Raw genomic sequence first — 27792 nt, 5'->3', positions numbered from 1 at the left:
AGCCTTGTAAGAGACACAGGACTTTCCAGAGAGAGCACAGGTACTTCAAATATATTCATTCTTAACTCCCTCCCGTTTCCTATTGTAATGTGACAGCAAGGGAGGACGCCCGGGAAAACCACTTAAACCTATTGCAGGGAGCAAAACACTAAAAATCTCTTATATTTAAAAAGGACTAGAAAATCCACAGAATGTATTTCCCTCTCAAGGGATCCTAATCCTGACTTAATAGTTCATGTATTTATAGCGGAGAGTTTGCTTTTGGAGTATTTTTGAGTGTCCAATCAAAATTTACAGTTTCATTTATCCTATGTAGGTAATTACTATTTTGATTTATTTTTATGCAATCTTGAGATCAAGAATTTCCTACCATCTTATGACGAAAATAAATTACTTCATTAACAGAAATTAGCTTTTTCTGATAACTAGCTGGTGTTTTGCCCAGTGACATTTATCATATTCTGTGTTCTGTAAGCCTAGCGCCCACCTCAAGGCTTCACCTGCTCCCCCCAGGGACAAGTGTGGCTGAGGGCATTTACTGTCGGGGATTTGCCTGGCTGTTCCCATCATGTTTTATTCTTGGTGACTAAATCCTGCTCTGTAAGATATAAGCCAAAATCTTTCTCTTTCTCTCTCTCTTCCTCCCTCCCTCCCTCCCTCTCTTCCTCCCTCCCTCCCTCCCTCTGCTTTCTTTCTTTCTTTCTTTTCCTGATGCAGAGAAAGATTAATTGACACAGTTGGGGGGTGGGAAAGAGACTCACAAGTTATTTGCGGATAAATTTTTTATCTGCAAAAAACCAAAGTAAGAAAACAGAGTGACAAAGAGGTTCACATTTTGTGCATTTCTTTGGTCACTTTTTAGCATTTGGTTGAATTACTCTTCACTTATGATTTTTGTGTGGACCTCCCGGCTCTTCACCCGCAGCTTGTTGACCTGGGACTCAGCAATGTCAGCCCGTTCCTCAGCCTCCTCCAGCTCGTGCTGAAGCTTGCGGAATTTGGAGAGGTTGATGTTGGATTGTTCCTCCTGAGAATGGAGATGCATTTAGGAGGGAAAAGAAGTCAGAATTTCTAGTTTCTTAGGTCATTTGGTCTCAAATTTCTTTTTACTTAAAAATGCTTCACTCTAGTAAACCTTAAAAAAAAAAAAAACTAGAGAAACGCTCTTGAATTTTTTTTTTTTTGTATCAATTCCTCTCATGCTTCTTGAACTCATGGGTAACAAGGAGGGACAGGTGACATTTTTGCTACCAACATTCCTAAAAGTTCTTCTTTTTAACATATAAACATCTTAGAGCTACTACTAAATATGTCAGCTTTCCAACTTCTTTTTTTTCCCAGAGTTTGGCGAATGAACCAAACCTTCTTAAAAAAAAAAAAACACACAACAAAAACCTTCTAAGAAAACCTATATTATATCAAGCTAATAACCTTGAATATAAATTATTGCCCCTTGAGTATTTGAGTATAAATTATCGCCAGTCAATACAATTTAGAAATGAAACAAAATTTGTTTCCAAGAATAGTCTTCAGTAGTCTCTGATGATGTTCGAACAGATAAGCAGTGAATCTGGGAAGGCCAGTTTGGGTTTAGTCTTTAGTAATTGTCCTTTTTTAAAAGGCTCGTTGACAACTATTCAAAATATGGCATTCAAATTTAGAAATTAATACAACTTAGAATTGCTAAATAATAGAGCGTGAATAAAACCTCAGATCTTCCTGTTACAGTTGAGGGAAGTAGGGGCTAGAGACACGTTAAGTCTCTCTCTCTCTCTCTCTCTCTCTGTCCCCCTTACCCCCGGCTTCCCATCCCAGACCTTAGAGGTCAGCAGAATAATGAAAACCACTAATGAACAGAGGAACTAATCTGTGATGAGTCGGTATATATATATCCATACTTAACATACTTAGAAAATTGGTATTTATTATTTCAAATAAATCATAGGCTGGGGAAATGAGATAAGGTAGAGTGCCAAGAATCTATTGGTCTGAACATGACCAAGACTGTCTGAGCTCCAGACTTAACTGTTTGTTTGTCACCTTCATTTATGTATATGATGGTATTTCAAACAGTGTTGCCAGAACAGAAATGCTGTTTCTTTATTGCCCTGTGAATCTGTTCCTCCCTTAGTTCCCCATTGTAGTCCTTGTTGCACCATCCAACTGGTTGCTCAAACCATGAACTTGATGAAGTACCTTTGATTTCATTTCTGTCACCTCCCCAGGGCAACCTATTAGCACATCCTATAGTTGCTCCCTCCAGAATGTATCTTCAATCTCTCTACTCTTCTCTATCTGCTCCACTACTGTCCGCAGGCAAGCCATGGGCCCGTTCAAAAAGTCTCCTAGAATGTTGCCCTGTATCTACCTGTGTTATTGGACAATCTGTTCTCTACAAAGTAACCAGAATATTCTTTTTAAAAAGTATAAACCAGGGCATGACTGAGCAGTTTAGAACCTCCTGTGGCTTTCTAGTGTCCCATTGTACTTAGAATGTGGTCCAGACTTTTTACCAAGGACTAGAAGACCATGTGATCTGCCTCCTCTCTTGCTCCTCAGCCCCCTCTCTACTGCTCTCTCTGTGATGCTTTCTTCTCCTTGAACCAGATTCTTGTCCACTCAAAAGCATTGTGTTCCTCTTCCCCTTCCCTGGAACAGTTTTCCCTGGCTCATCAAGTGGCTGGTTTCTTCTAATTCTTCAGAATGTTGTGGACCCATTTCCTTTGATCTTTCCTCATTGTACCCTCCTTTCCTTTCCTTTCATCCCTGTAACTAAGCTGGCTTGGCCCTGCCTAAGTCTGGGGCTGGTGGGGGGATTGCATGGTCGCTCCAAGGGCTTCAGAACTCACCGCTTCCTCAGCTTGTCTCTTGTAAGCTTTCACCTTCGCTTGCAGTTTATCGACCAGATCTTGGAGTCTGAGCACATTCTTGCGGTCTTCCTCAGTCTGAAATAATATTTTGAAGAGTGAGTCTCTTGAAAGTACAAATACCATCAACATTTTGTTGTTCATTAGCTTTTTGAGCCCTTGCAGAGTAGGGTGGAGACCTAGACAGGCCTTTTCCTTACCTGGTAAGTGAGTTCCTTCACTCTCCTCTCATGTTTGCGTAGACTCTTGACAGTTTCAACGTTGTGCTTCTGTTCACTTTCAACTTCTCCTTCAAGTTCACGGACCTGCAAGAAGGTAGGTATTTTAAAAGATATTTACTGTGATCCATTCACTCAGTGGATTTCTGCTTCTTCGAATGACCTGCAGTGCTTCTTTTACTCTGCTTTATATGTAGTTTTGATGCCCTAGTCTAGTTGTGTCCTTTTAGCTCTTGGGCAGCAAGGAACATTTCTCATTTGTCTCTGTATGCCTGCAGTCATCCAACAGTACGAGGTACTCAAAACTGTGCACTGGATTGGAATGAGGTGGGAAATATGCTGATCTGAAGACCCACCCTGGCCTCCAGCTTCTGGATCTGCTTCTTCCCGCCCTTCAGGGCCAGCTGCTCAGCCTCGTCCAGACGGTGCTGCAGGTCCTTCACTGTCTGCTCCAGGTTCTTCTTCATGCGCTCCAGGTGGGCGCTGGTGTCCTGCTCCTTCTTCAGCTCCTCGGCCATCATGGCTGCCTGATGAGCAGTAAAACAAAACCATTTGAGCTAGCACATCAGGATTCAAGTTTGACCAGGACCGTGTTGCCCTCTGCTCACATCAGTGATGGCCTTCTTGGCCTTCTCCTCTGCATTGCGGGCTTCCTGGACAATTTCCTCCATCTCTCCCTGGATCTGGGAAATGTCTGTTTCCAACTTCTTCTTGGTGTTGATCAGGCTGGTGTTCTGGTTGAAATATCAAATTTAGAAATATTTAATACATGAGAGCAAAATTAAGATGCCAGATTTTTTTTATTATGTTAATCACCATACATTACATCATTAGTTTTTTAAAAATTTTTTATTGTTATGTTAATCACCATACATTACATCATTAGTTTTTGATGTAGTGTTCCATGATTCATTATTTGCGTATAACACCCAGTGCTCCATGGAAGATGCCAGATTTTTAATGAACTCACAAACTAGTTAATTAAGTAATTAGTATCCCTCCTTGTTCCATAAATTATCTGAGATGATAATATGTTTTTAATGTGACTGGATGTCACAGTATAGATATTGTTAACCCACAAATATTGAATGTTTTAAATTTTATCCTCCATAAAACACTATGAATGCATTTTTAGGTAATGCCAAGATATGAGCAGGAATTTCATTTTCATTCCTTTGTATTTTTCACTATTGTGTTATACTCACCTGGGTGTGCAGGAGCTGGACCCTCTCACTGGCATCCAGGAGCTCCTGTTCTGCGATTTTCCTGCTCCTCTCCGTCTGCTCCAGAGTGGCCCGCAGCTCCTCGATCTCAGCCTGCAGCAGGTTGGCTCTGCGCTCCACCATGGCCAGCTGCTCCTTCAGGTCCTCCTGGCCCCGGAGAGCGTCATCCAGGTGGATCTGGGTGTCCTGTGGAATGAACGATCATTGAGACACCTTGTTCTCAGGGCTGCAGTCACCCCAGCTACTTTGGGGCCGCCTTTTGAACCCACTTACTTTGAGGATGCCTTGGGTGTTCCTGTAGTTCCTCAGGGCCTCTGCGGCCATGCGGTTGGCATGGTTCAGCTGGATTTCCATCTCATTGAGGTCTCCCTCCATCTTCTTCTTGAGCCTGATGGCATCATTCCTGCTCCTGATCTCAGCATCCAGGGTGCTCTGCATCGACTCCACGATCCTGATGTGGTTTCTCTTCAGCTGGTCAATTTCCTCATCCTTCTCAGCAATTTTCCTGTCGACCTCAGACTTGACCTGGTTCAACTCCAGCTGGATGCGCAGGATCTTTCCCTCTTCATGTTCAAGAGAGGCCTTTAATGACAGCAAGGGGTGACATTAGCAGGGAATGGAAGTTTATAGTATTATAGAAATAGGAATTAGTTCTTGCTCTTGTGCTGCCATAACACATTTTTATTCCATTGTTCTGGGAATTTCTACAATGTGTTGTTGATTTTATATATTTCTGTCTCCCCAGCTAGATAGATAGTGCTCTTGAGGGCAGGGACCTTAACTTATTCATCTTTGTTTTTTTCAGTGTCTAGCACAGTTCCTGACGTACAGGTGTGTTAGTTGCACATATGGTCGATTCTCCATCCTCATACTAAGTACACAGTCAGAATTACTTTTCTTTTCTCTTAATTCAAGAATTTCCTCAATTCTTGCATGCCGTGACTCTTAATTCCTCTTGTCATTGTTTTAGAATGTACAATAAAATGTTTACCTCTGCCTCCTCTAAAGCAGCCTGGATTTCAGATTTCTCTTGTTCCACTTGTTTCTTTATCTTTTCCAGTTCATGGATACGTTTCCCTCCTTCTGCAATCTGCTCAGTGAGATCAGAAATCTCCTCTGTTGGTGAGCAAAAATATAAAAATTTGTTCAGTAACGGAAAACATTTTTTCAAATCTTTTGTTAAAGAAAAGGTGAGATGTACTCACGTTGCAAATTCTTATTTTCCCGCTTCAAGGTTTCAAGTTGGTCTAAAGATTCCTCATAAGCATTCTTAATCTTGAACAGCTCTGTGCTAAGGGAGCGGGACTCCTTTTGGGAAGCTTCAAGTTCAGCATGAGTTTCTTCATACTTCTGTTTCCATTCTGCCAGGATCTGAGGGGCAAAGAATGGTCCAAATAAAGTTGATGGGATGGACACCGTCTGTCCTGGAATGTGTCAGAGTTAAGATGATCTGGGACTGACAAATCGTATGAATGAGAAGAGTAGAAACCACAGGCATTGTCCCCCTCCACTGCTTACCGTGGAGCAGGAAGCTACTGAGAACAGCCCTCAGGTAGTTTGAATACTGCACACTGAAGGTAGCAGGCTGGCTTTCATCCTGTGTTGAATACTGAGGCAGAGGCTACTACACAAGTTACCTTGTCGAAGTTCCTCTGCTTCTTGTCCAGGGCGGCACAGGCCGCGTTGGTTCTCTCCACATCAATCATGAGGTCCTCCACCTCATTCTGGAGCCGCTGCTTTGTCTTTTCAAGGGAAGCGCATTTGGCGTTCACGGCTTCTACGTGCTCCTCAGCATCCTGTAGACGTTGAGCCAGCTTCTTTCTAAAAAGTGAAATAAGGACAAGAGAAGTGAATGGCCATCAGCGGAACTGGATGCTTCAAAGTAGGTACAAAAGAGTGATTTCTACAGCCAGACTCCTAATACTTTGCTTTTCCAGCTTGTTTTTTTTTTTTTTTCTTTTTAGAGATTTTATTTATTTGACAGAGAGAAAGCCAGAGAGAGGGAACACAAGCAGGGGCAGTGGGAGAGGGAGAAGCAGGCTTCCCGCCGAGCAGGGGCCCGATGTGGGGCTCCATCCCAGGACCTCCTGGGATCATGACCTGAGCCGAAGGCAGACGCTTAACGACTGAGCCACCCAGGTGCCCCTCCAGCTTGTTTTATAGGCCCAGTTCTATGTTAGCTCATTCCCACTCTCCGATTAACTAAATACTGAAAACAGTCTAAATTTCAACATTGCCATACTTCATTCTCGGGTTTTAAGGCCATCTGTGATCAGCCCAAGCCAACATTTACCCATCAAGTGGCTGGTTTACTCCTCCCCTATAGAATAATATCTGCCTTGAATTCCTGTTGTTCATGTCTTGTCTCTACTGAATTTTCATCTCCAGAGGGTAGAGTGTATATCTTGCTCATCTTTGTTTCTTGTAGGCTGTCACACATATTAAGTGATCAAATGTTGGATGAATTGAATTCAAATGAATGAATTCAACCCAAATCAAATATACTTGATTTTGGCTAATCATGTCCCTTATTTTTCCTGGCTTTTCAGTAATCATTTAATAAAAATAAACTTTTCCAAATCAATATCAGTTTTGCTTTGTGAGCTCCACTCAGAGGCTCTTCTAAGGATCCACCCATCACGATTCCAACCAAATGGTTGTACATGAGTCACAAGATAAACAACTAGATCTCTCCTGAAACTTCCTGTTGAATGAGTAGGTTTCTTCCTGTCCAGATTCTCCATCTTGAACTGTTGATTGCATTGAATATTTGGTCCTTTGTGAAAAGATGTGTTTCCTTTCCTATTGCAGAATTTATGTTTTCTTTTTAGTCTTTAACAATATATGTATTTGTTCCCCCACGAATAGCCATGTTTTTACATCTCAGAAGGAGGAGCTATGTTCTGAAGCCCAGTTATTTTTCCCTTACACACCTAACACCTTGGACTGACTTTCCCATTAGTGGCTGAGAGGGAGGAGAGACACAAGGAAGTACAGTTAACACTTACTCTGTCTACACCTTTATAGATAGAAGGATGTTCAAAGTCCTCCTTTTTTAAAAGTAGTCCTTCAGCTTCCTCTTGCCTTACTTGCTTTCTTTTTCTGCCCTCTAGCTTAATTTCTTTTCCTGCACCGCCTAGAATGTCTTGCTTTGGCTTATGTTCATGCATGTTTTTTCCTTGGTTTTTCAAATTTGTTTTGGGAGCAGTGGACATTTTCCCATACGGTGCTTATGGCAGATGTGCTTTGTTAACAGAGATATTTCCACTTCAGCTAAATCTAGTACATACTTGGCCTCCTCCAGCTCCTCCGTGCGCTGGATGGCATCCGTCTCATATTTGGTCCTCCACTGGGCCACCTCGCTGTTGGCCTTGGACATTGCCCTCTGCAGCTCAGCCTTGCCCTCCTGCTCCTCCTCATACTGTTCCCGCAGCAGGTCACAGTCGTGGCGGGCTGATTGCAGGGCATGGGCCAGAGCACTCTTGGCCTGAGAACATAGAGATCAGAGACTTAATTTGATATCTTGAAAGTGACATTTAGTCCCTAGGCTCCTATAGGCCATCAGAAGAAAATCTGTAGAAGTAAGCGAAACGCAACCTCAAAAATAAGGACGGTGACAAGTAGGGCTTACCTTTATTTCCTCTTCAAGCTGCCTTTTCAGTTCCTCTATCTGTTGTGTGAATGCTTGTTTGCCTCTTGAGAGCTGAGAAACTAACGAGTCCTTTTCATCTAGCTGGCGTGAATATTCACCTGTTAAGACCAAGATGGAGAAAACTCAACCTCATTTTGGAAATCAGAGCTCTGGATTAAAAACTGGAGCAGGGAAAGGGAGCTGAGTTTGAAACATGTTGACATAAGTATGGATTACAACAAGCCACCAACCTTCAGTTCTGAATATGTAAAAATGAGAAGTATGGAAAGCTTGGAGGCTGATTACATACTTACGGACAACACAAAATATTTTGAAAGATATTTAAGATTATTTATCACAGTAGAAATTGGTCAAGAAGCATGTAACAAGAGATGTTAGTATTTTTTTATTATGTTATGTTAATCACCATACAGTACATCATTAGTTTTTGATGTAGTGTTCCATGATTCATTGTGTATAACACCCAGTGCTCCATTCAGTACGTGCCCTCTTTAATACCCATCACCAGGCTAACCCATTCCCCCAACCCCCTCCCCTCTAGAACCCTCAGTTTGTTTCTCCATAGAGTCCATAGTCTAAGAGATGTTAGTATTTAATAAGAATCACAACTTTCTTTTTTTCCCATACCACTAAGTTATAGAAGGAACTTAGATTCTGAGTCTACAAGGAGCATTTTGATTCTTTGAGAATACAGGTTTTTTTTTTCCATGAAGTATACTAACTACCTGTACAACAATAATAAAAGCCTGACTTTGAACTCTGTCCTAGAAAGAACAATATTTCAATGAATATGAAAGAGTAAAGTGGTTCTCCAGCACTTTGATCTGCCTATTACTTTAATGGTCCAGATGACCCATAAAATAATTTCCATCTTGTTGCCTCTCACTTGAGAGGTGGAACTTTGGTAAAAAGTTGGATGGATTGATTAGGGGACAGAGGAAATGCAGAGACTCTCCAAAAAATTCTACAAACATCACTTAAGGCTCCTGGGCTGGTTGTAGCACTGAATATTTCTCTGCATAACTGTGTTAGCTAGCAACATTTGGCCAGACTTCAGGAAGAAGAGTGGGGAGTAAGTATTCCTGGATGGTCACTTCATCACTGTCACAGTCTGTCATCTTTAAAATGTGGATTACATTACACAGACTGTTGAGGGTAATAAAGTAATAAATAACTTGTGCAAGCATTTTGAAAAGTGCAAATAAATACTGTGAAGCTACACTTTTAATTTGATAACTTGATGAAAGTCAAATGTGCTTTATTTAAAGTGTGTAAAAACAAAAGAACCTGGATCTCTTTAATGAAAGTCACAACTATAACAAAAAAGAAAGCACTCCATGCCAGTGGTCAGTGATATGTTCATAGTGGTGGTGACGGGTGCCTCTCAGGGGGTAATATATGTGATCTCAATAAGTCAGTGCAGAGTTTTTCAGCAAATTAAGCATCCAAGGGAAATTTGTCATTCCAGGTCAACACTGGTAAATGGCCCACCTGATTCTGTCTGTAGACGCGCTCTCTGAGTCGTCAGGTCGTTGATCAGCCGCTGCTGCTCCTCTTCCTTTGTCTTAAGTTCGCTCACCTGATCTTCTAGAGTGCGACACATCTTTTCAAGGTTCCCCTGCATTCAAAAAGTAGTAGAAGGCATCTCAAGCAAGCATTGGGCCACAGGAATTTTCCATAATCCGAGCATTCCATGGGGTTTGGGGCACTTACTTATTTTGAGAATACAATATCTTTACAAACAAAAACTCAGAGGCCTAAGATTATGAAGGAAAGAGTAAAAAATTACATAGTCCAAACATGCTACCAGTAAACTGCTTTGTGAATACAAGTCTTTACTCAATGGGATTCTCTTTGATAGGAGAATAATGATACTTGATTCAATTCTTGGCGATTTTTTTGAGAAGCAAATTGTATTTGTGCTTAAAGGGAAAAACAGAAGCCTCATCAAGGTGAGGTGTTTTTAAAATCCCAAAATATATAGTTGAATCATATTTCTTATTTGGAAGAGCTTAACTTTCCACTCTATATGTTCTTTGGGTGTGGCTCTTCTCACAACCAAGAGCCAGTGCTTCCCCCATCACACCTGAGTGCCTGTCTCCTGCTTGCACTGTCTGTAGTCTCCTCGTGCCAGTTACTAAGGATTCTTGAGCGGCTCACTCACACCTGTCTCACAGAAATCTCTTTAAGACTTAAACCATGATTGTACCTTGGCTTTGGAGACCGTCTCCATGTTGCTGGCGAGGTCATCGATCTCCATCTTCATCTCGCTCTTCTCCTTCTCCAGCTTCTGCTTGACCCTCTGCAGGTTGTCTATCTGCTCCCCGAGCTCGGCCACGCTGTCCGCGTGCTTCTTCCTCAGGGTGGCCGCCGTGGCTTCGTGCTGCAGGGTGGCCTCCTCCAGGTCCCTGCGCATTTTCTGGAACTCGGCCTCGCGCTTCTTGTTCATCTCGATCTGGGCGGAGGTGGCCCCGCCGGCTTCTTCCAGGCGCTCGCTGATCTCCTCCAGTTCCCGGGAGAGGTCAGAGCGCTGCTTCTCTGCTTTGGCCCGGGAGGCCCGCTCTGCCTCGATTTCCTCCTCCAGCTCCTCGATGCGGGCCTGGGGGTGATACATCAACGTGAATGCCAACTCATGGCAGATTTGATTCCTGAAATGAGTAGAGGAGGTGGGGGGGTCCAACTCACCTGTAATTCCTTGATCTTCTTCTGTAGCTGCATTGCGAGGGCCTGCTCATCTTCAATCTTGCTTTGCAGATTGCTCATTTCAAACTCTTTCCTGTTAGAGGAGCGTTTTATGTCAGTCACAGATATAAGAATAATAATTTCCCCATGGAAGTTTTCTCCTCATTGCTTACTTTTTGAGTTTCTCATCGAGTTGCTGCTTGTCATTTTCAACATCCATTGTGGATTCTTGAGCTAATTTTAGGTCTCCCTCTAGTTTCCTCTTTGCTCTTTCTAGATCCATTCGGATTTTCTTTTCTTGTTCCAAGGATCCTTCAAGCTAAAAGTTAATAATGCATGAATACAGTTCCTGGAGTGTTACCATCTTTTATTGTAGTTTGGACTTGTAAATGTTTAACTCCTATCGAATAAGCAGCTTATTTTGATTTTTCTGTGCATAAGACAAACTTGTCCCATCCATTCCATTCCCTTTTCTGTTTACCTAGTCCAAGGAGTCATCATTTAAAAGTTGAAACATACCTCATTACCATATGATTACAGTAAACTACTAAGGAGATGTCATGCCTTCTGAATCTCCCCACTGGAAGCCATTGTGATTAGTGCTTCACCATACCCATAGACACCATAGCAATGTTTCTAAACCATGACTTTTGCCAGTTCCTCCCTCACTCAGACATTTACAGTGGGTTCTCTATTCGACATCAGATCACATTTAAAGCTGAATTCATCTTCCACATTCTTTATTTGGAATCCCCTTTCTCCCTGCGAGAGAAAACCTTATGGATATTTACTACTTCTTTGCTCTTGCTGTGCTCCCCTCTTAGAGCACACTCTGTATTTCTTCCCATAGCCATTTGCTTTGTGATCCCAACCAAAACCCATTTTGTTTGTACAGCTTTTCTTGGTAAACAGAATAACCTTCCTTTCCCCTAACTCTTTTTACCTATATTGTCTGTTACCTACAACTTTTTTAATTGATTTTTTTGACTCCATGGGTGTCCATCTTAGACCTTGTAGCAGGGATGATGTCCTACACTACTTATTCATTGGAAGCTCTTGAAAAGTACTCATTACATCATTAGAATGTAAACTTAGGCTTACTTAGTTTGTTACTAAATAAAAAAATATTTTTTACGTGATGTTAGGCTTACATCATCTACTTGTTGTTCAAGCTTGATTTTAGCTTTGGTCAGGGTGTTGACTTTGTCCTCTTCTGCCTGCAGATCATCCAGGGTCTGCTGGTGGGCCTCTTGGAGGGCCTTCTTCTCCTTGGTCAGCTTTGCGATGGTTTCGTCCAGGCCTGCCATCTCTTCTGTGAGGTTTTTCACCTTGAAAAATTAAAAAGAGAAATGATACCTGCTCTAAAGCAGCTTAGTAGGGTGGCAGAACCTCTATATGGTAGAACAGAATATGATTCCTACCTTGTTCTCCGTGGCATGCTTCTCCTTTTCAACCTTGGCCAGGGTCAGCTCAAGGTCATCAATGTCTTTCTTGAGCTCTGAACACTCATCCTCCAGTTTTCTCTTCTTGGCCGTCAGCTCGGCATTGATCTCTTCCTCATCCTCTGCTCTCTCGGTCACCTCCTTGATCTTGGCCTCCAGTTGGATTTTGGTTTTGATCAGCTGGTCACATCTTTCTTCTGCATCAGCCAAGCTATCTGCTTCCTGAAAAGAGATAATAGACACTTTTAGATTTTGGTTCTCTGGACATTTTCAGATTTTATTAATATTTTGAAACCAAACAAGTGAATTGTGTTTTAAACCCTTAGGTTAATTTTTATAAGCTTTCCATCATCTGAGAGATATTTACTGGGCACTTATTATGGCACTGCAGATTTTTTTAAAAAGGAATTTAAGTCAGGGTTCTTGGTGAAATTATGATACACTTCTCTTTGCTAATGATGAGGTTCAGGACACACTGTCCCTAAATATGGCCCTTGGCATATTGTGTACCATAAACTGAAGGAGTTTGAGAAAATGGCTGAAGTAGGAAGCCCACTCTGACCTCCTCTACTCACCCTTCTTCCCTGAAACAGGTCATTAAACTCCCATGTGAAAAGTACCCTCCCTGTCCTAGGAGGAAAGAAGACATTCTTATCACCAGAGATGGGAATTGGGAGCCAAGAAGGCTGCATAAATAAACCTTGTTAAAATAACCTTTATCTTCTTTAGTTACTCCTTCACCATTTACTACCCTTAGCTCAAACCCCTTTGTCTTACCAATTCTTTACAGATCTGTCATTTGTCTAAAAGATATACAAGCTTTCTGCTCTGCTTACTTCTTTGGGTCGTCAGTCTCTTGTAAAGGCTCCTGTGTACATGTAAAAACCAATAAATATGCATGCTTCTCTCCTGTTGATCAATTTTTAAATTTTCAGACCCAGCCAGGGACCTTATTAAGAGCATCCAGGGAAACTTTTTCCTCCCCTGCTTGATGTCACCTACATTTAATGTGTTGGTATATAATTTCAGATCAGTCACCTTTCTTTATTTAATATTTATTTCCAGAAAAACTTAATGTATGAGAAACAAAATGGTCAGGTATCGAGCGGTTTGCTCAGAGGGAGGGGTAATACCAGAAAAGTGACTTAAAGGGAAGATGTCCTACAGAGTAACTGGGAATTACAGGGAACACATGGAAGAAATAAGGGGAGCTGAACATGTTCAAAGGTGGTGCATAGAGAAGTAGCGAGCACGTTTCTCATGAGAAGGAATAGGGGTTGGAATAGAAACTCTGTGGGAGCAGGGACTGTGTCTCCTGCTTCAGGTTGTATCCCTAGTGCTTGGAATGTCCTCATGTATTTATTAAATGTGGAGAGTTGAGGGAATGATGCTGAAAAGAGATCATACTATTCTTGAAGGAGAGGAGTATGCTCAGACCAAACTTAGATACACCCTACAGTTATTCACTGGTTCTCCAAGGTGTGATGAACCTCTCCTTAATTTGAAAAACTCTGTTGTACGTGAAGTACAGGGAAAGGCATAATGCCAACCTAGGTAGGAACAGACAGCTCATCTTTCTTTACATTTTCTAGTTGAGTGTCCCAAGCCTAAATACCCACTGGACCAATGTCTATTTGCTTCTGAATTCAGAGGACTACAGGGTCACTTTCAGGGTTTAGGTTGTTGGTCTCAGTAGCAAACTCTCTTGTCATTTGAGTCACAAAAGTGGGTTAGACCGTGGTGTTTGATCAAATATTTCTTCCCAGTCTTCTGGATGTTTATTGGGACATCAGAACAAGAATATCAACCCCATCTCATGCTTTGCTTTTAAAAACTGACACTATCTGTAGAAAGTATTGCCATTATCCTTGCAATGACTATATTCTTTCAGATACTAGACAGTTTCCAAAGACAGAGTAGAGAGGAGAGATGCCCGTTGGTTTCATATTGGTTTCAAGTTGATGCATTTCCATCACAACGTCTCCTCCCTCTCCACTGTGAATATTTTCTTTTTCTCACTGGTCTTATGTGCTCTTTTCAGTTGGGAGAATCTTATGGAGCAAAGATCACCTCACTTTTTGCCAACATTTTTCTAGGAGAAACAATAGGGGGAAAGGGGAAGTGCTTTCATTTTTTCCTTTTCAGCAGCAAGGGATCCTACCACAGTGCTTGGTAGTAATGTTGTGTCTGGGATTGTGTAGAACTTCTAAGGAGTTGTGAATTAGGAAACACTGATAGTCCCTTAGGGAGGTGGAATTTAGACCTTCCTCTAGCAACTGCTGAACTGAAATGTTAGCATCTGATTGCATGAAATGGGCTCTGATACTCACAGCTTGGACCTGGAGCTGCAGGTCATTTTTCTCTTGCATGAGAGCAACCATTTTCTCTTCCAGCTCTTTCCTTTTGGCCTCAGCCTTGGCAAGGTTTTCTTTGGTCTTCTCAAACTCTTCCTTCATGTTGGCCATCTCCTTTTCTGTCTCTGCGCTCTTGAGGAGTGGCTTGATCTTGAAATACAGCTTCATCCAGGGCCAGTGCTTGACGTTCATGAATGCACGGATGTTGTACTGGATGCAGAAGATGGACTCTCTGTGATAAGAGCAGAAGTGGTCAAAGTCAGGTTCCAACAGGAAGCAGAGTTAGAAGAGCTTAGGCCAAGGAGGTCTCAGTAGAGTATCTCTATTAATACCTTCTCTCCACCATCTTCTGGTACTCCACTCTTGCCAAGAACCCTCTGCACCTGGCCTGGGTTCTAGTAATCAGCTGGGCCAACTTGTCATCTCGCATCTCCTCTAGGAGCCCCAGAAGACCAGCTTTGAAAAAGACCTGTGCATGGGAAGAGTTGCAGATCAGACACTATCCATAAACTTCAAGGGGACACAGATAGCATCAGGTAGGCTTTAGAAACCGTTACCTTGGTGTGACCAAATTTATACTGGGTGTGGTCAACATCGATGGACCCAAGAAGCTTCTCAGAAGCTTTCTTGCTGTCAATGAACTGTCCTTCGGGGATAGCACTTGCATTTAATACCTTGTATCTGTTTAGGCCAAACAAATAAGTGATAGAGCTGTTGTCACCAACAAGACTTCTTCTTGCCTTACTATAGAAACGACGTAGACTTTGGGTAGTCTAGCAAACATAAACAAAAAATCATATCCATGTCTTTATTCTCTGTATATCAAAGGTTGTCAAACTTTTGGTTTGTCAATACAGAGTCTGTCAAATGTGTTTCTCTTTTTTTCAATTATAATAGAAAATATAAAGGATTTTTCCATCGAAAAAATTAAAATGAATAAAAGAACCTCAAAACAATTGGCAGTGAGGGAGTCTGACCTCTGTTTGAAGTCTGCATAAAGGATCCTGCTTGGGAACCCCTTCCTGCAGATGCGGATCCCTTCCAGCACACCATTACACCGCAGCTGGTGCAGGACAAGTTCATGCTCCATGGCCCCTGAGAGGAAGAATACATGCCTTATATCATGGTCTAAAACAAACACCCTGGAGTTTGTTTAGATACCAGAAGTGTCTTACCTGGAGTCTTGGTTTCATTGGGGATGATACACCGTACAAAGTGGGGGTGAGTGCTCCTCAGGTTGGTCATCAGCTTATTCAGATTCTCCTGTGGAATTTATGACTATTTGGTTTTAAGAAGCACTGTTTTCATACATTCATATTTACAGACATAATCATCGTGACATCTGTGACATTGGCTCAGTTCTAATAGTATCTAATTGTAGGATCCAACAGTATCTAACTGAGATACTATCTGAATAGTATCCAGATTTGAAAATGAGATTTTATTTCTGGAATTTCCACATTCCCAAAACGTCCTTCTGTTCCTGTTTTTGTGCATTATAAACATGTTTTTCTATCAGTTGTTGAGGTGGTCACTGCTGCTGAATTTCCTAGTATGTGTTGTAGATTTAGTATGATATTCTAAATGTAGGGAAATATTCTACCTGGACTTTCAGGTCTAGATGTGTGATCTGGCTTTACAAATAATTCAGTGTCTTCTTCCAAATCTCTCTTTCTTTACCCGATTTTCAATTGTATCTGCTTCTCTATCACATTCCTATTCCTTATCCTAATTACAGAGCTGTGTCCTCCTACTCATTCCACAAAAAGTGGTCTTTTAGTGCCTCACTCTGGGAATTGGCAGAACACCAACAGCCATGTTACCAAGTGTGAGAAGTGTTTCAACTTGTGGAAATCCTGGTTTTTCAGAATAACTAAACCTTCCATTATTACAGATAGGATTATCCTAAGAAAAGTACATTTTCCTTCAAGAGCTATTTCTTATCACATCTGGTTTTTTATTTCCTTTGTTTAGAATCAGCCTCCAATTCCCAACAGTGATCTTCTGTCTTTGGCTTTCAAAACCCACTCACTTCAGTTCTGAGCGAGTATACATCATTTGGAGGCTCCCACAGGCTCCAGCAAATCTCATGTTTTGCTTAGTCCTATCCCAGCAGAACCTTTTAAATGTCAAATGACCTTATTTCCTGGCCCCCAAATTTAATTTTATCATCTGATGCTGACTTCTGCAATTCACTCTCATCCCTCCTGACACCTTGTCTCCTATATACTGAGGTGTCTCTTCCAAACAACCCCAAGCTCTCTAAGACTCTGTTCAACTACCACCCACTGACCTGTCTCTTTGAGTCACATTCAGTTCTGGAGTCCTTACAAGATTACTTCCCTTTCTCCACAAATACAGTAAAATTTAAGTTCCTGAATCTAATAAGATGGAGCAAAGGAAGTTCGTACCCTGAAGAGAGCAGACACGGTCTGGAAAGAAGAACCCTTCTTCTTGCCACCTTTCTTGCCACCGCCAGCCTCTAAGGGGGGCAGACAGAGCACAAGCAATCATTGCACAGGCTTTCTCAGTGTATGTTTGATACATTAAATAAAGGATAACTTCTTTTGGAATTTACCTGCTTCAGCAGCTGCTGCCCCAGAGAAGAGGTAAGCCAGAGTCTTCATTGCAGACTTCTGGTACAGCCCGACCACGGTCTCATTCAGGGGGTCCTTGTTCTTGTCCAGCCAGCCACCAATGTTGTAGTCCACGGTGCCGGCGTAGTGGACCAGAGAGAAGTGTGCCTCGGTCTTGCCTTTGGCAGGCTTGGGCTTCTGGAAGTTGGCTGACTTTCCAAGGTGCTGCTCATAGAGCTTGTTCTTGAAGGAGGTGTCTGTGGCCTTGGGGAACATGCACTCCTCTTCCAGGATAGAGAAGATGCCCATGGGCTGAAAGGATGTAAAGAAACAAATGCCTTTCAATTTTGTCTGCTTGTAGAAATAATATGTGACATCTTGATCCTATTTCAGTAAATTCATCCTTTAATTTCTTACAATTAATGAAAACTCATCCCTTGGGTCAGAAGTTGTTAAATTAGCAAATATTTTTTGAGGGCCTTTTGAGATCCAGGTGCTTTGTCAGGCTCTGGGGTGGGTGGCTCCTGGAGTTTATGTCTTGCCCCATGGCTCCACAGCCGTATTTCTCCAAGTGTGACTTGCAAACTGGTTGCATCAGAAACACTTGGTGAAAATGAAGATTCCAAGGTTCCATCCCACACTTCCTAAAAAGTTTTCCCAGGAGGAAGATTAGGGAATTCTTCAATTTTCTTAAGTACTTGTGGTGAGACTCAAACTGAAGTTTGAGATCCTCTGCTTTAAAGTACTAGAAATTCGTATTTCAGTTGCCAGTAAGAATGAATCTAAGGATGACAAAGGGATAATGAGTAAAAAATACTCTTTATAGTACGCTCTTGTAAGGAAAGGTGGCTTTAAATATAAGGCCTTGTATTGCAAACTGTTGGGAAATGGAAAGTTCTGGACGCTAGAGAGAATATTCACTCTCCTTTTACCAGAATATCTCCCTCAGAGTTAGCAAAAGAAGGAGATTTCCTAATTTTATTTACGAGTAGAAGTCTTTTAAGATTTTTCTCAGTGGTATGATCTGTGACCTGAAAAAAGCAAGCGAACCTTCTCAATGAGCTCGATGCAGGCAGCCAGGTCCATCCCGAAGTCGATGAACTCCCACTCAATGCCCTCCTTCTTGTATTCCTCCTGCTCCAGCACGAACATGTGGTGGTTGAAGAACTGTTGCAGCTTCTCGTTGGTGAAGTTGATGCACAGCTGCTCCAAGCTGTTGAACTAGGTGTTGCAAATAGCAAGGAGTTTGAGTGAGTCTGGAAAATCCAGTGGGGATTCAGCAAAAGAAACACAAAGAGGAAGGGCCTTAAAAAGGCCACTTATTCAAACAACTCACATCAAAGATCTCAAAGCCGGCGATGTCCAAGACCCCGATGAAGTACTGTCTGGGCTGCTTGGTGTCCAGTTGCTGGTTGATGCGGGTGACCATCCACAGGAACATCTTCTCGTAGACGGCCTTGGCCAGAGCGCCCACTGCGTTGTACACCTTCGTGGACAGAGTAGTGATTGTTGATGCTACAGAAGACATGCTGTGAAGGCCTGGGATGGGTGTCATTCGTTGAGGTCATGCACTCACCTGCTGCACAGTCTGGCCTTTGGTGACGTACTCATTGCCGACCTTGACCCTGGGGTAGCAGAGGGCTTTGAGCAGGTCAGCAGAGTTCAGATTCTGGAGATAGGCCGCCTTGTCAGCAACTGCAGAGACATAATTCACGCACCTTGCATGACCTACTGTGGGCCCCACAATTCATCGGGGCAGAGTGATGAGTGAAACATTTTATAGAAAGTCTGTATGGGGGTGAATTTGCATACATTTATCAGAAGCTCAACTGTAAAGAAGACATGAATTTGGAATGAGCTTTTTGTCTGTATTACCTTCAGTGCCGTCTGGCTCGGCCTGCTCCTCCCGCTGTTTCTGCTTGAACTTCATGTTCCCATAATGCATCACAGCCCCCGTGAGCTTATAGATGGACACTCTTTCATCAGAGGTGAAGCCCAGGATTTCAATGGCACTCTACCAGGAAAGATGAGAGGACAAAAGGGCAGAAGACACTAATTTATTTAGGAGAATTTATACCATATCCTTAACCATGCCTATACAGGGGTGTTATTGTCATTCCCATACATAATGGATTTAAAAAAACCAACTGTATGTGTAACTTACATCTGTGGCCATCAGCTCTTCTTGGTCATCAATGCTAGGGACGGTGATCTCCCCTTGACTGACGAAGGCATAGTCATATGGGTTGGTGGTGATCAGGAGCATTTCTGGGTACACAGAATTCAGGGTATATGTTTTACATTAGAAGTTGTTAATAAAATGATTAACTTCTACCTTATAAATTTAAGCTCCTTCTTACCAATTAGATCTGGCTTCTTGTTAGACATGATCTGATAGAAAATGTGGTAGCTCCTTTCTGCCTTCAGCTGGAAAGTAACTCTAGACTTCTCCAGAAGATCTGCAATGAAAAGAAGACACTGGTCAGGGGGAAAAATTATAAAGTTCCTGAAGTGATTTTGGAATTTGGGATGATTAACTAAAAAATCTCACTGGCCTGTTGAGATTTCAGCTGAATGTTGTGCCTCTACAACATAGGCTACATATTTTACCTCTACAAACACCATTACGGGTGCTCTTACCACCTCTAGAAAGAAACTAAAGCATGCCTGGCCCAAGACATAGACACTTCTCTTGCAGAAGATCCTTGACATTTGGGATATAATTGATTCTTGAGAACCCCTCCCTCCTCAGGGTCTTTTTTTGCTTTATAACAGAGAGAGCGCTAAGAGCAACATTTATCAAGTCTCAGGCTAGGAAGAAATCACCTATTCTCAACCTGAAGGCAACTCATTTACCCTAGTGGAGTGTTGTCTTAGAGAAAGTTGAAATCCATTCTGAGACTGGAATATCTCAGACAAGCCCCATGGCTTTTGGCGGTTCTTACAGAATCATTAGCTCATGACTGGGATAAAGCACACTGTGGGCTATGCATAAGACTGGCATTAACTATGGGCATGTTTGGCAACAGACTGGTGTTTCACAGGCTCTGGGCTCAGCAGGAGCTGCAAAATGTTCCTCCAGACCATCATTTGTCATTCTTGGATTCTGTTTAGGAGGTCCTGTTACTCACATGTTTCAATATCAGCAGAAGCCAGTTTTCCCGTGGTACCGAAGTGGATCCTGATGAATTTACCCTTGCAAGTAGAAATGATGATATTATATACAAAACTTGAAGCACTCGAGAAAAATGAGATGGAAATGATAATTCAGACATGCTTTCTCTGGCACAGAAGGGCTGAGAAGATCCCTCTGTGACCAGGAGACTTACAAAGCGAGAGGAGTTGTCATTCCTCACAGTCTTGGCATTGCCAAAGGCCTCCAGTAGGGGGTTGGCACTGATGATTTGATCTTCAAGGGTCCCCTGCAAAGGCAAGAGCGGTCCTCACCTCTGGTGCTCCAGAATTTCTGAGAGCGCTGAGAGTCTTGAGTCTGACCCCAGACCTACCTGTATTTTGCCAGAAGTAATTTCCTCCTTCTTCTTGTCACCAGTGACTGCAATTGTTGCAAAGTACTGGATGACACGCTTGGTGTTCACAGTCTTCCCTGCACCAGATTCTCCACTGTTAAACAGAGACCAAACATACGTGAGGAATTAAGGTATGTGACAAATGAAAGTACTTCCATCATCAGCATTTACTACCTTATGCGTCCATCTTTATATGTCTTTGTCAGTTTCTCCTAGGTCTTTCTCTTTAGCCTACTATAGCTCATATTACTTCTGTTGTTTTGCACTGACAAGAAGTAGGGAAATTCATTCATTAATCACCTAACACATATTTCTGGAAAATGTGCCAGGCTCTGTTCCAAGTGCTGTGACCTGGACTTGAGAGGTCCAAAAGGCAGCCACCCAGTGACTATATGGGAAATGAAACCGTAAAAAACTCTATGATAAACAATACGTATGTTCTTCAGTTTCCTTAGACTAAAGACATGGCTTAAGTGAAGACTTTGAGGGACTAGACATTTCTCAAGTAGGCCATAAAGTTGGGCCACTGGGAACATTCCCAACAGCTCAACGTTCAGAAGGCTGTATATGTTGTTCACTGCCATGTAACGGGCCCTGGCCTTGCACAGAGAAAGAGTTTATAGCCCATACTCTTAGGAAAGTTCTGGGCAGCTTTTAAGACTGGACTAGTAAATTACAAAGTTTAGGACATTGTTATTTTATATTCTGATGCAGTCTGAACCCTACAACAAAGTACAAACAGTATCCAGTTCCAGGCTGACCAGCATTGCTTCAATATGGGAGCACTAACTAATTTCTTTTAGTTTGTCGTTTTCCCAGTGCAAATAAAATGCTAATACATCCCAGAATAGTAATACATACGTGATTAAGATGGATTGATTCTCCCGATCTAGAAGAAAAACAGCGGACACTCAGCATCATACCAGTTACACAAACAGAACTTTCTATAGGGAAACACCTGGGGCGTTGAGTATAAATACTGTGTCATTTTAAATGGAGTTTTTAAATATATTATTATAAAGTTATATATATTATTCTTAAACCTCTTAAGTTGAAGAGAAACATAAAATGTTGTTATATCTTAAATTCCTTAAGCCCTCACAGTAAGTGTGTCCTGGTTTAGTACTTTCCACAGCCAGACACATTCTCTAGTTGTCAGCTGTGAATTTCAGTAGCATACTCACTGCTAATTCATGCATACAACTAAAAAATGCAAAATATACGAAGGGTTTGGACTGTAGTTTAATAGGTTTAAATAGTGTTCATCAAGCCAAGGTTGAGATTTAGTTTCTAAATGAGTCAACTTGCCTCACAAAGCGGAGAAAAAAAAAAGTATCTTACGGCCACAGCCTGCAACCCTAACTCTGATCAGTCCTGCCAAAACTATGCCATCAGGTGAGGGAACTGCCTCAATCAGAACAAAAATCCTTTTAAGGGAGGAGAAAACAACAACTTTTGTTTCTGTGCATGTAGCCCCCAAATACCATTTTCATTCAAAGAGAGGCTTTCTTCTCTGAGATGGTCTCTGATGACTTTAAAGGTAACAGTACTCCTAAAAGCATCAAATTTGTAGTCAACAAGACACTTAAGCACAAAAGGATTGAATGTATATTTTTAATTTCCACTCAGTGTGATTCTGCTGTTACTTAATCTTAACTATTGTTACTTAAATCTATACCATAAATTATATATTTCCAAGGAGGAGACTGCAAGCAAGTTAAGTTTAAAGGGATAGCGGAGAGCCGAGGCTTGTCCTGGTAAAATCACGGAGGTGGGGTCTGGAGAGCTAGGTTTTAGTTCCAGCTTTGACGGCATGTCCCTCTGTGCTTCAGTTACCTCTTTTGGAGCTTGGATTAGATTATCTCCAAAGATCTGTTTAGCTTTAACACTTTGTGACTCTAGGTGGTCAAGTAATTTGTATGAGAAACACTTGAGCCACTCACCCGTCAGCATGAACTGATAGGCGTTGTCGGAGATGGAGAAGATGTGGGGCGGGGCTTCCTGGCGCTTCTTGCCTCGGTAGGCTGTCACCACCTCTGCATTGTACACTGGCAGCCATTTGTAGGGGTTGACTGTGACGCAGAAGAGGCCTGAGTAGGTCTACACCAAAAAGAAAAAGAAAAGAAATATAATCATCTCATGGGGACCTTAGTAATCTACTGTTTTTCAAAACTATTAATTAGCTGCATGAGCAGAAGGCCATGAGAATGAACTCACGTAGATCATCCAGGCCGCATAACGCTCTTTGAGGTTGTACAGAACAGCGGGCTCGTGCAGGTGGGTCATCATGGCCATGTCCTCGATCTTGTCATACTTGGGAGGGTTCATGGGGAAGACTTGATCATCTTTCACTGTCAGAGTCTGGTAAACAGGGAACATAACGGTTCATGTCAATTGAGAGATGGAACACAAGAATTGATAAAATGTGGCCGGCTCCAGGGACTGTACTTACCGCTCCAGCTTCGGTCTTCACCGTCACTTTCCCTCCTTCTCTGCTCTGGATGGTCCCTTTCACAAAGGATTCTTTGGGCTCCGCCACAAAGACAGATGTCTTGGCATCAAAGGGCCTATTCTGGGCCTCAATGCGCTCCTTTTCAGACTTTCGGAGGTACGGAGCTGCCTCCCCAAAAATGGCCATTTCCTGGTCTGAACTCATGGCTGCTGAACTCAGCCCAGTCGAAGACCCTGCCTGGAAGGGAAAGAAAAGATATTCTAGGAATTCAGATATTCTATGTCACATTTAGAAAAAGAAAACATTTTTGAGTCACTGAGCAGTTGAGCGCTTAGCCTTGTGTTGAGTACGACCACCTACCTCCCTGGCTTGGCTGGAGATGAAATGTCAGTGTTGATGTTCTGTGCCAATGCTGACAGGTACTTAATCGAGCATTTGCAGAGACTGTAGTTTCTGACTCACCTGCTGTAGGATATTGTAGCTACTTTCTCTATTTTATTTGGTATATATGTTAATTTCTATATGTGGCCTGTGATTGGCTTATACAGAACACAAGCTAAGATGGTGGCAGGGTGTCCCCTAGCTCTTTCATGGAGAGCTCTTATCTTCCAATTGGATTATAAGCACCTTGCAGGCAGGGAACACTTTTCTTTCAAGGCATCCTTCATACCTCTCAGGACACATGCTGGATACAAGGAAGGGCTCAAAGCCGGCTTTGTGAATTAAAAGTACAAAGATTTATGTTGTGAAAATTCCAGGAACTATTTTTGTACATAGTGAAAATCTTTTCATTATAGATTTGGATTCATTATAGATTTACAAAGGCTACCTGGTAAAGGAAAGCAGAAATGTAGGGAGATTTGCTTTACATTGTTTTGTTAAAAAATTATTCTATTTTACATTAGTTTCTCTTGTTTCCATAATTTTGAGAATTTGGCTTTTTTACTTGTCTTTAGTATTTCTCAAAGACTTATTATAAAATATTATTATCTGTTTTCTTGCTTTATTACTGAGATTCTCATAAAAATTTCACAGAACTTTCTTTTCAAGATCCATCCATCTCTTGCCACTTTAATATTCATTAACCCTGTCAATAATGATCAGAGGTAATTTGTTTTATAATAATAAAGATATTTTCTTCCAGAAAAACTCAAAGCACTTGTGTAAACTTTTCTACATTTTCCCAAACTGCAGTGATTTGGATAATACAAAATACTTGTCTTGCTGAAAATGCTCACAATCATTTTTCATAGCATTTAAAAATGTTTTTCTATTTTATACACTGTGAAACAACATGTGGATTTAAGCTTCTTTTCCAAGGCAAGGACTCCGTTCATTCAGACAGCATTTCAGGGTTTGTGTTTTTTTGTTTTTTTGTTTTTTACAGTATATGGTGCTGAGGAAAACCCGTAATATAGGAAATTTACATTTTCTCGATAAATGAATAATAACAACAAAATGTACTGCATGTTGTAGTTATTTAAAAGACAGACTGCAGTGCTGGAAATAGAAAAAAAATTGTGTATAAAACTCCTCAAAACTCTAAGAAAGCATTTAAAGGTATTGCAGAGGATATAAATTAATGAGAACGAGTTCCTAAAGCCCCTCTCAGAATTTTTCAAGGGAAGCATGATCGGCCATGAAATGAAAATGCTTTCATTTTATAACCCCCTGGGCACCCTCCAACCACTGTGGAAGATTTCTTGCACCCGGTGAAGAATGAGAAAAAAAAAATCAATATCTTACCTTAGAAATACAACTTGGAAGTGGGTCAGAACTGTAAGAAAAAGAGCGAATTTCTTCTGGTTAGACTCTAACCATTCCTAATAATAGCGTAATTCTTAAGTGAGAATCAGTAAATGACTGGGAACACTAAAACAGCTAATTCAAATTGCTACAGAGTAAGTTGGTGCCTCATTGGAAGAACTGCCAGGGGCAGTGGGAGCCAGGATGCGTGGCATGCATGCAGGCTGCCAGATAGCGCTACCGTCTTCAGACAGAGCCCTGTCCTCACATACACTTACCTTGAAGCTTTATGAGGAAAGACAAGTCATACCCATTCCAAGGGTACTTTTATAGGGTCAGATATGGAAAGCACGTAGCCTCCTCCTCTTTCTTAAAACATATTTGGCAAAACATGTTTTTGGCAATGAAGGCCTCCAAGCATAATTCCCCTCATATTAAAGATGTTTGGATATAATTAGAAGTATTTCCTCTCACATTTGGTTAAGTATATGAATCAATCTCCTATAAATAATTCGAGAGGTTGGCCATGTGAAAGCGATCTGGCTTCGGAATAATGTAAGGTGTTGTTTCAAAGTTCCGCAGTCCCTGCACTTTTGTTGCTGCTGCCGTGCAGTTTCGCGGAGTCGCCTGCCTGCATGTGAAACCTTTGCAACTGCCCTCACAATTGCACATACTAGACTGGGAAGGGAACTTGCTGCTCTTTACCAGGATGTTAGAAAAAGATTGTCCGTTCCTCCCCAGAAGGCACGAAGTTTTTTTGTTTTGTTTTGTTTTGGCTTTGCCGAGGGTGCTTGGAAATATGATTTTAAAAACTTGCTTCCTAACGAGCAGCCACACACAGTTGCTTTTGTTGACTCCGGTCAACTGCCCCTGATTCATTGTCAGATCAGACCACTCCCACCTCAGGCATGCTCCCCACTGCTTTGCGTCGCCAAGCTGAGATGTCCTGCTTCTCTCGCTTTGAAAAAATGCAAATTGCTTGTGAAATCCTGTTTCCTCTGTGAAACTCGGCATAGGAAAATATTAGAAAACAGGGCATTTCTCTGTCTAAATATGCAGCATCTAGGGCTTCTCCATCAGCTGCCCAAGGTATACATTTCACATTTTGCATACAAACGATACCTGAACATTGTTTTCTATTCTCATGTTTAATTTTTTAAAAAATGATTTTATTGTCTTTTGTCTTATGTCTCTTTATGTCAGCCTTGTCCGTCCGGGACGGAGACCAAATTTGCTTCATATCCCCCGTTTTGCAACAGTTCCTGTATTATTATACATACATTTCAATCGATTTAATGAAACAGATTGCCTTAGGAAAGCAGCTATCTGGAGATACTGGTTGTAATGGTCATGTGATATATTACTGACTGGAAGGGACCATCTAACCCATATTCCTCATTTGACTAAGAAAACAGCTGAGATCCAAAGAATAGAAGAGAGTGACCACAAATCACATAGCAGCCTAGACCCCGGGGCACCTGATTGGCAAGGCAGCCCAGTGTGCTTGCTGCTACCAGTCTTCTACCTGGAGTAGATTAAAGCCATCAGGAAGGGTCTTCCAGGAGACATGCGTCTGATGGGAGCCTTCCTAGCCAACCCTCAACCCACTTTGTGATGACAGGTATAGCATTTTTGCTTCCTTACATATCCGTGTCGTTTTTTTTTTCCCCCACATACATTTTTTTTTTTTTAGCAGGCATGTGAAAAATGTGGGCAGTGCTTCTCAGGAAGAGAGGACATTTTCATAATGTTCTCAGTAGGATTTGGGATAGGAATTTTAAGACCTCCTTTTGACCCGTGCTGGATAGGTTTTGCAGTAAGCTTGTTATAAGACATTGTTTTTTGCTTATTACTGCCAAATTATAAGGCACTTCAGCATTTATAGGTGATGTGGAACAAAGTGAAAGATGGGCCAAAGCAGGAAGAAGGGCGATCCCACACCCTTCCTTGGGCCAGTGGGACAATAGGAATCCTAATTACCTGCTAAGCTGCTTCCACGTGTCTTATTCTCCCACGGTGCAATTTAAACCCATATACTCTTGCTTTCCATTCATATGGATAGTTACCACTTAGCTTTTCCTTTATGCTGTGCAGGAAGGTTATACTTTGGGCTATGTGTCTCAACGGAATCCAGTTTAAAAAACCTTGATCATCTAGGAAAACTTCTCTGAGTAATTCAGATGGCTACTACTTCTGGGTTTTGCACCAAAGTCATGCTGCCGATGGTTATGTGTGTTGAATTTACACCCAAATTGTCTATTTTAGGACTCATATTTTATGGACACTTCTGATAATTTATTTTGGCCCTTCACATGATTATAAAGGCAGCCAGCAGGTCTGGAAACATAGGCTAATAAATAACTTATTGATATTACATTATAATATATAAAATAATATTCTCTTGGCCCCAGACTTGAGAGCCACCTTGTAGCTTTCATAGGGAGAAGGGTCACATCTCACTCATGTCATACCCGTTACCTGGTGTGCATTCTCTGAATATACAGTATATGGATATTCATGATGAAAGTCTTTATGGGCTATTAATAATACTTCGGATTTGTATTCTTGATGACATCAAGGAGAAGTAATGCTATAGTGTAATCTGAATCCCCTATTTGAGAATACAGCCAGTGCCATTCTTTGCATAGACCTGGAAAATTAGGTTCATGTCGGGGGGATCAGGAGCTTTCTAGGATCCTATTATGTCCCGGTATTAAGGAGAGGTTAGAAAGAAATAAAACATGTCTTCCAGATTTCTTCCAGAACAGACTTCCCTGATAGGCAACAGTTTTATAGTCTTAAAGTATTCCTGTAGACTTAAAATAAAAGTGAGTACTACTTCTTAGTGGCAGGTTGAGTGCAATTGTTTGATAGCCTTATGCTTATTCTAGCTTTGTCACTGCTTTAAGAAAGACCAGTCTAAGGATGTTGTTTGCAAAATACCCTATGCTCTTTATTTCCTTTGCAATAGGGTAGAATGGACAATAATTACAGAGGGAAATGACCAAAGGCTTCACATTTTGTGCCTCTCTTCAGTCATTCCATAGCATCCG

At 41.7% G+C, this 27792-nt stretch overlaps 1 protein-coding gene across 1 annotated transcript; it reads right to left on the bottom strand.

The window, feature by feature from the left end:
- Positions 1-874: 874 nt before the first annotated feature.
- Positions 875-23197, bottom strand: LOC114225319 (myosin-1). Its single transcript, XM_028124910.2, has 38 exons — positions 22994-23197; positions 22759-22902; positions 22485-22641; positions 21403-21430; positions 20521-20635; positions 20344-20436; positions 20146-20209; positions 19375-19473; positions 19179-19282; positions 18890-19028; positions 18591-18709; positions 18351-18500; positions 18065-18235; positions 17017-17326; positions 16850-16920; positions 15614-15701; positions 15416-15533; positions 14996-15119; positions 14771-14907; positions 14415-14670; positions 12064-12306; positions 11794-11970; positions 10816-10961; positions 10646-10736; positions 10170-10559; positions 9452-9578; positions 7940-8058; positions 7599-7795; positions 5946-6129; positions 5514-5679; positions 5300-5424; positions 4582-4890; positions 4291-4494; positions 3694-3819; positions 3442-3612; positions 3068-3172; positions 2850-2945; positions 875-1027 (listed from the first exon to the last, which is right to left on the bottom strand). The coding sequence occupies exons 1-38, from the start codon at positions 23195-23197 to the stop codon at positions 875-877; spliced, it is 5820 nt and encodes a 1939-aa protein (XP_027980711.1).
- Between the last annotated feature and the right edge of the window lie 4595 nt (positions 23198-27792).

The sequence above is a fragment of the Eumetopias jubatus genome, unplaced genomic scaffold (genome assembly GCF_037043125.1).
Source record: "Eumetopias jubatus isolate StellerSeaLion01/CBP00866 unplaced genomic scaffold, mEumJub1_p1.0 scaffold_10, whole genome shotgun sequence".
Lineage (NCBI taxonomy): Eukaryota > Metazoa > Chordata > Mammalia > Carnivora > Otariidae > Eumetopias > Eumetopias jubatus.
The sequence above is the reverse complement of the archived record's forward strand: the minus strand, read 5'-3'. Positions and strand labels throughout refer to the sequence as shown.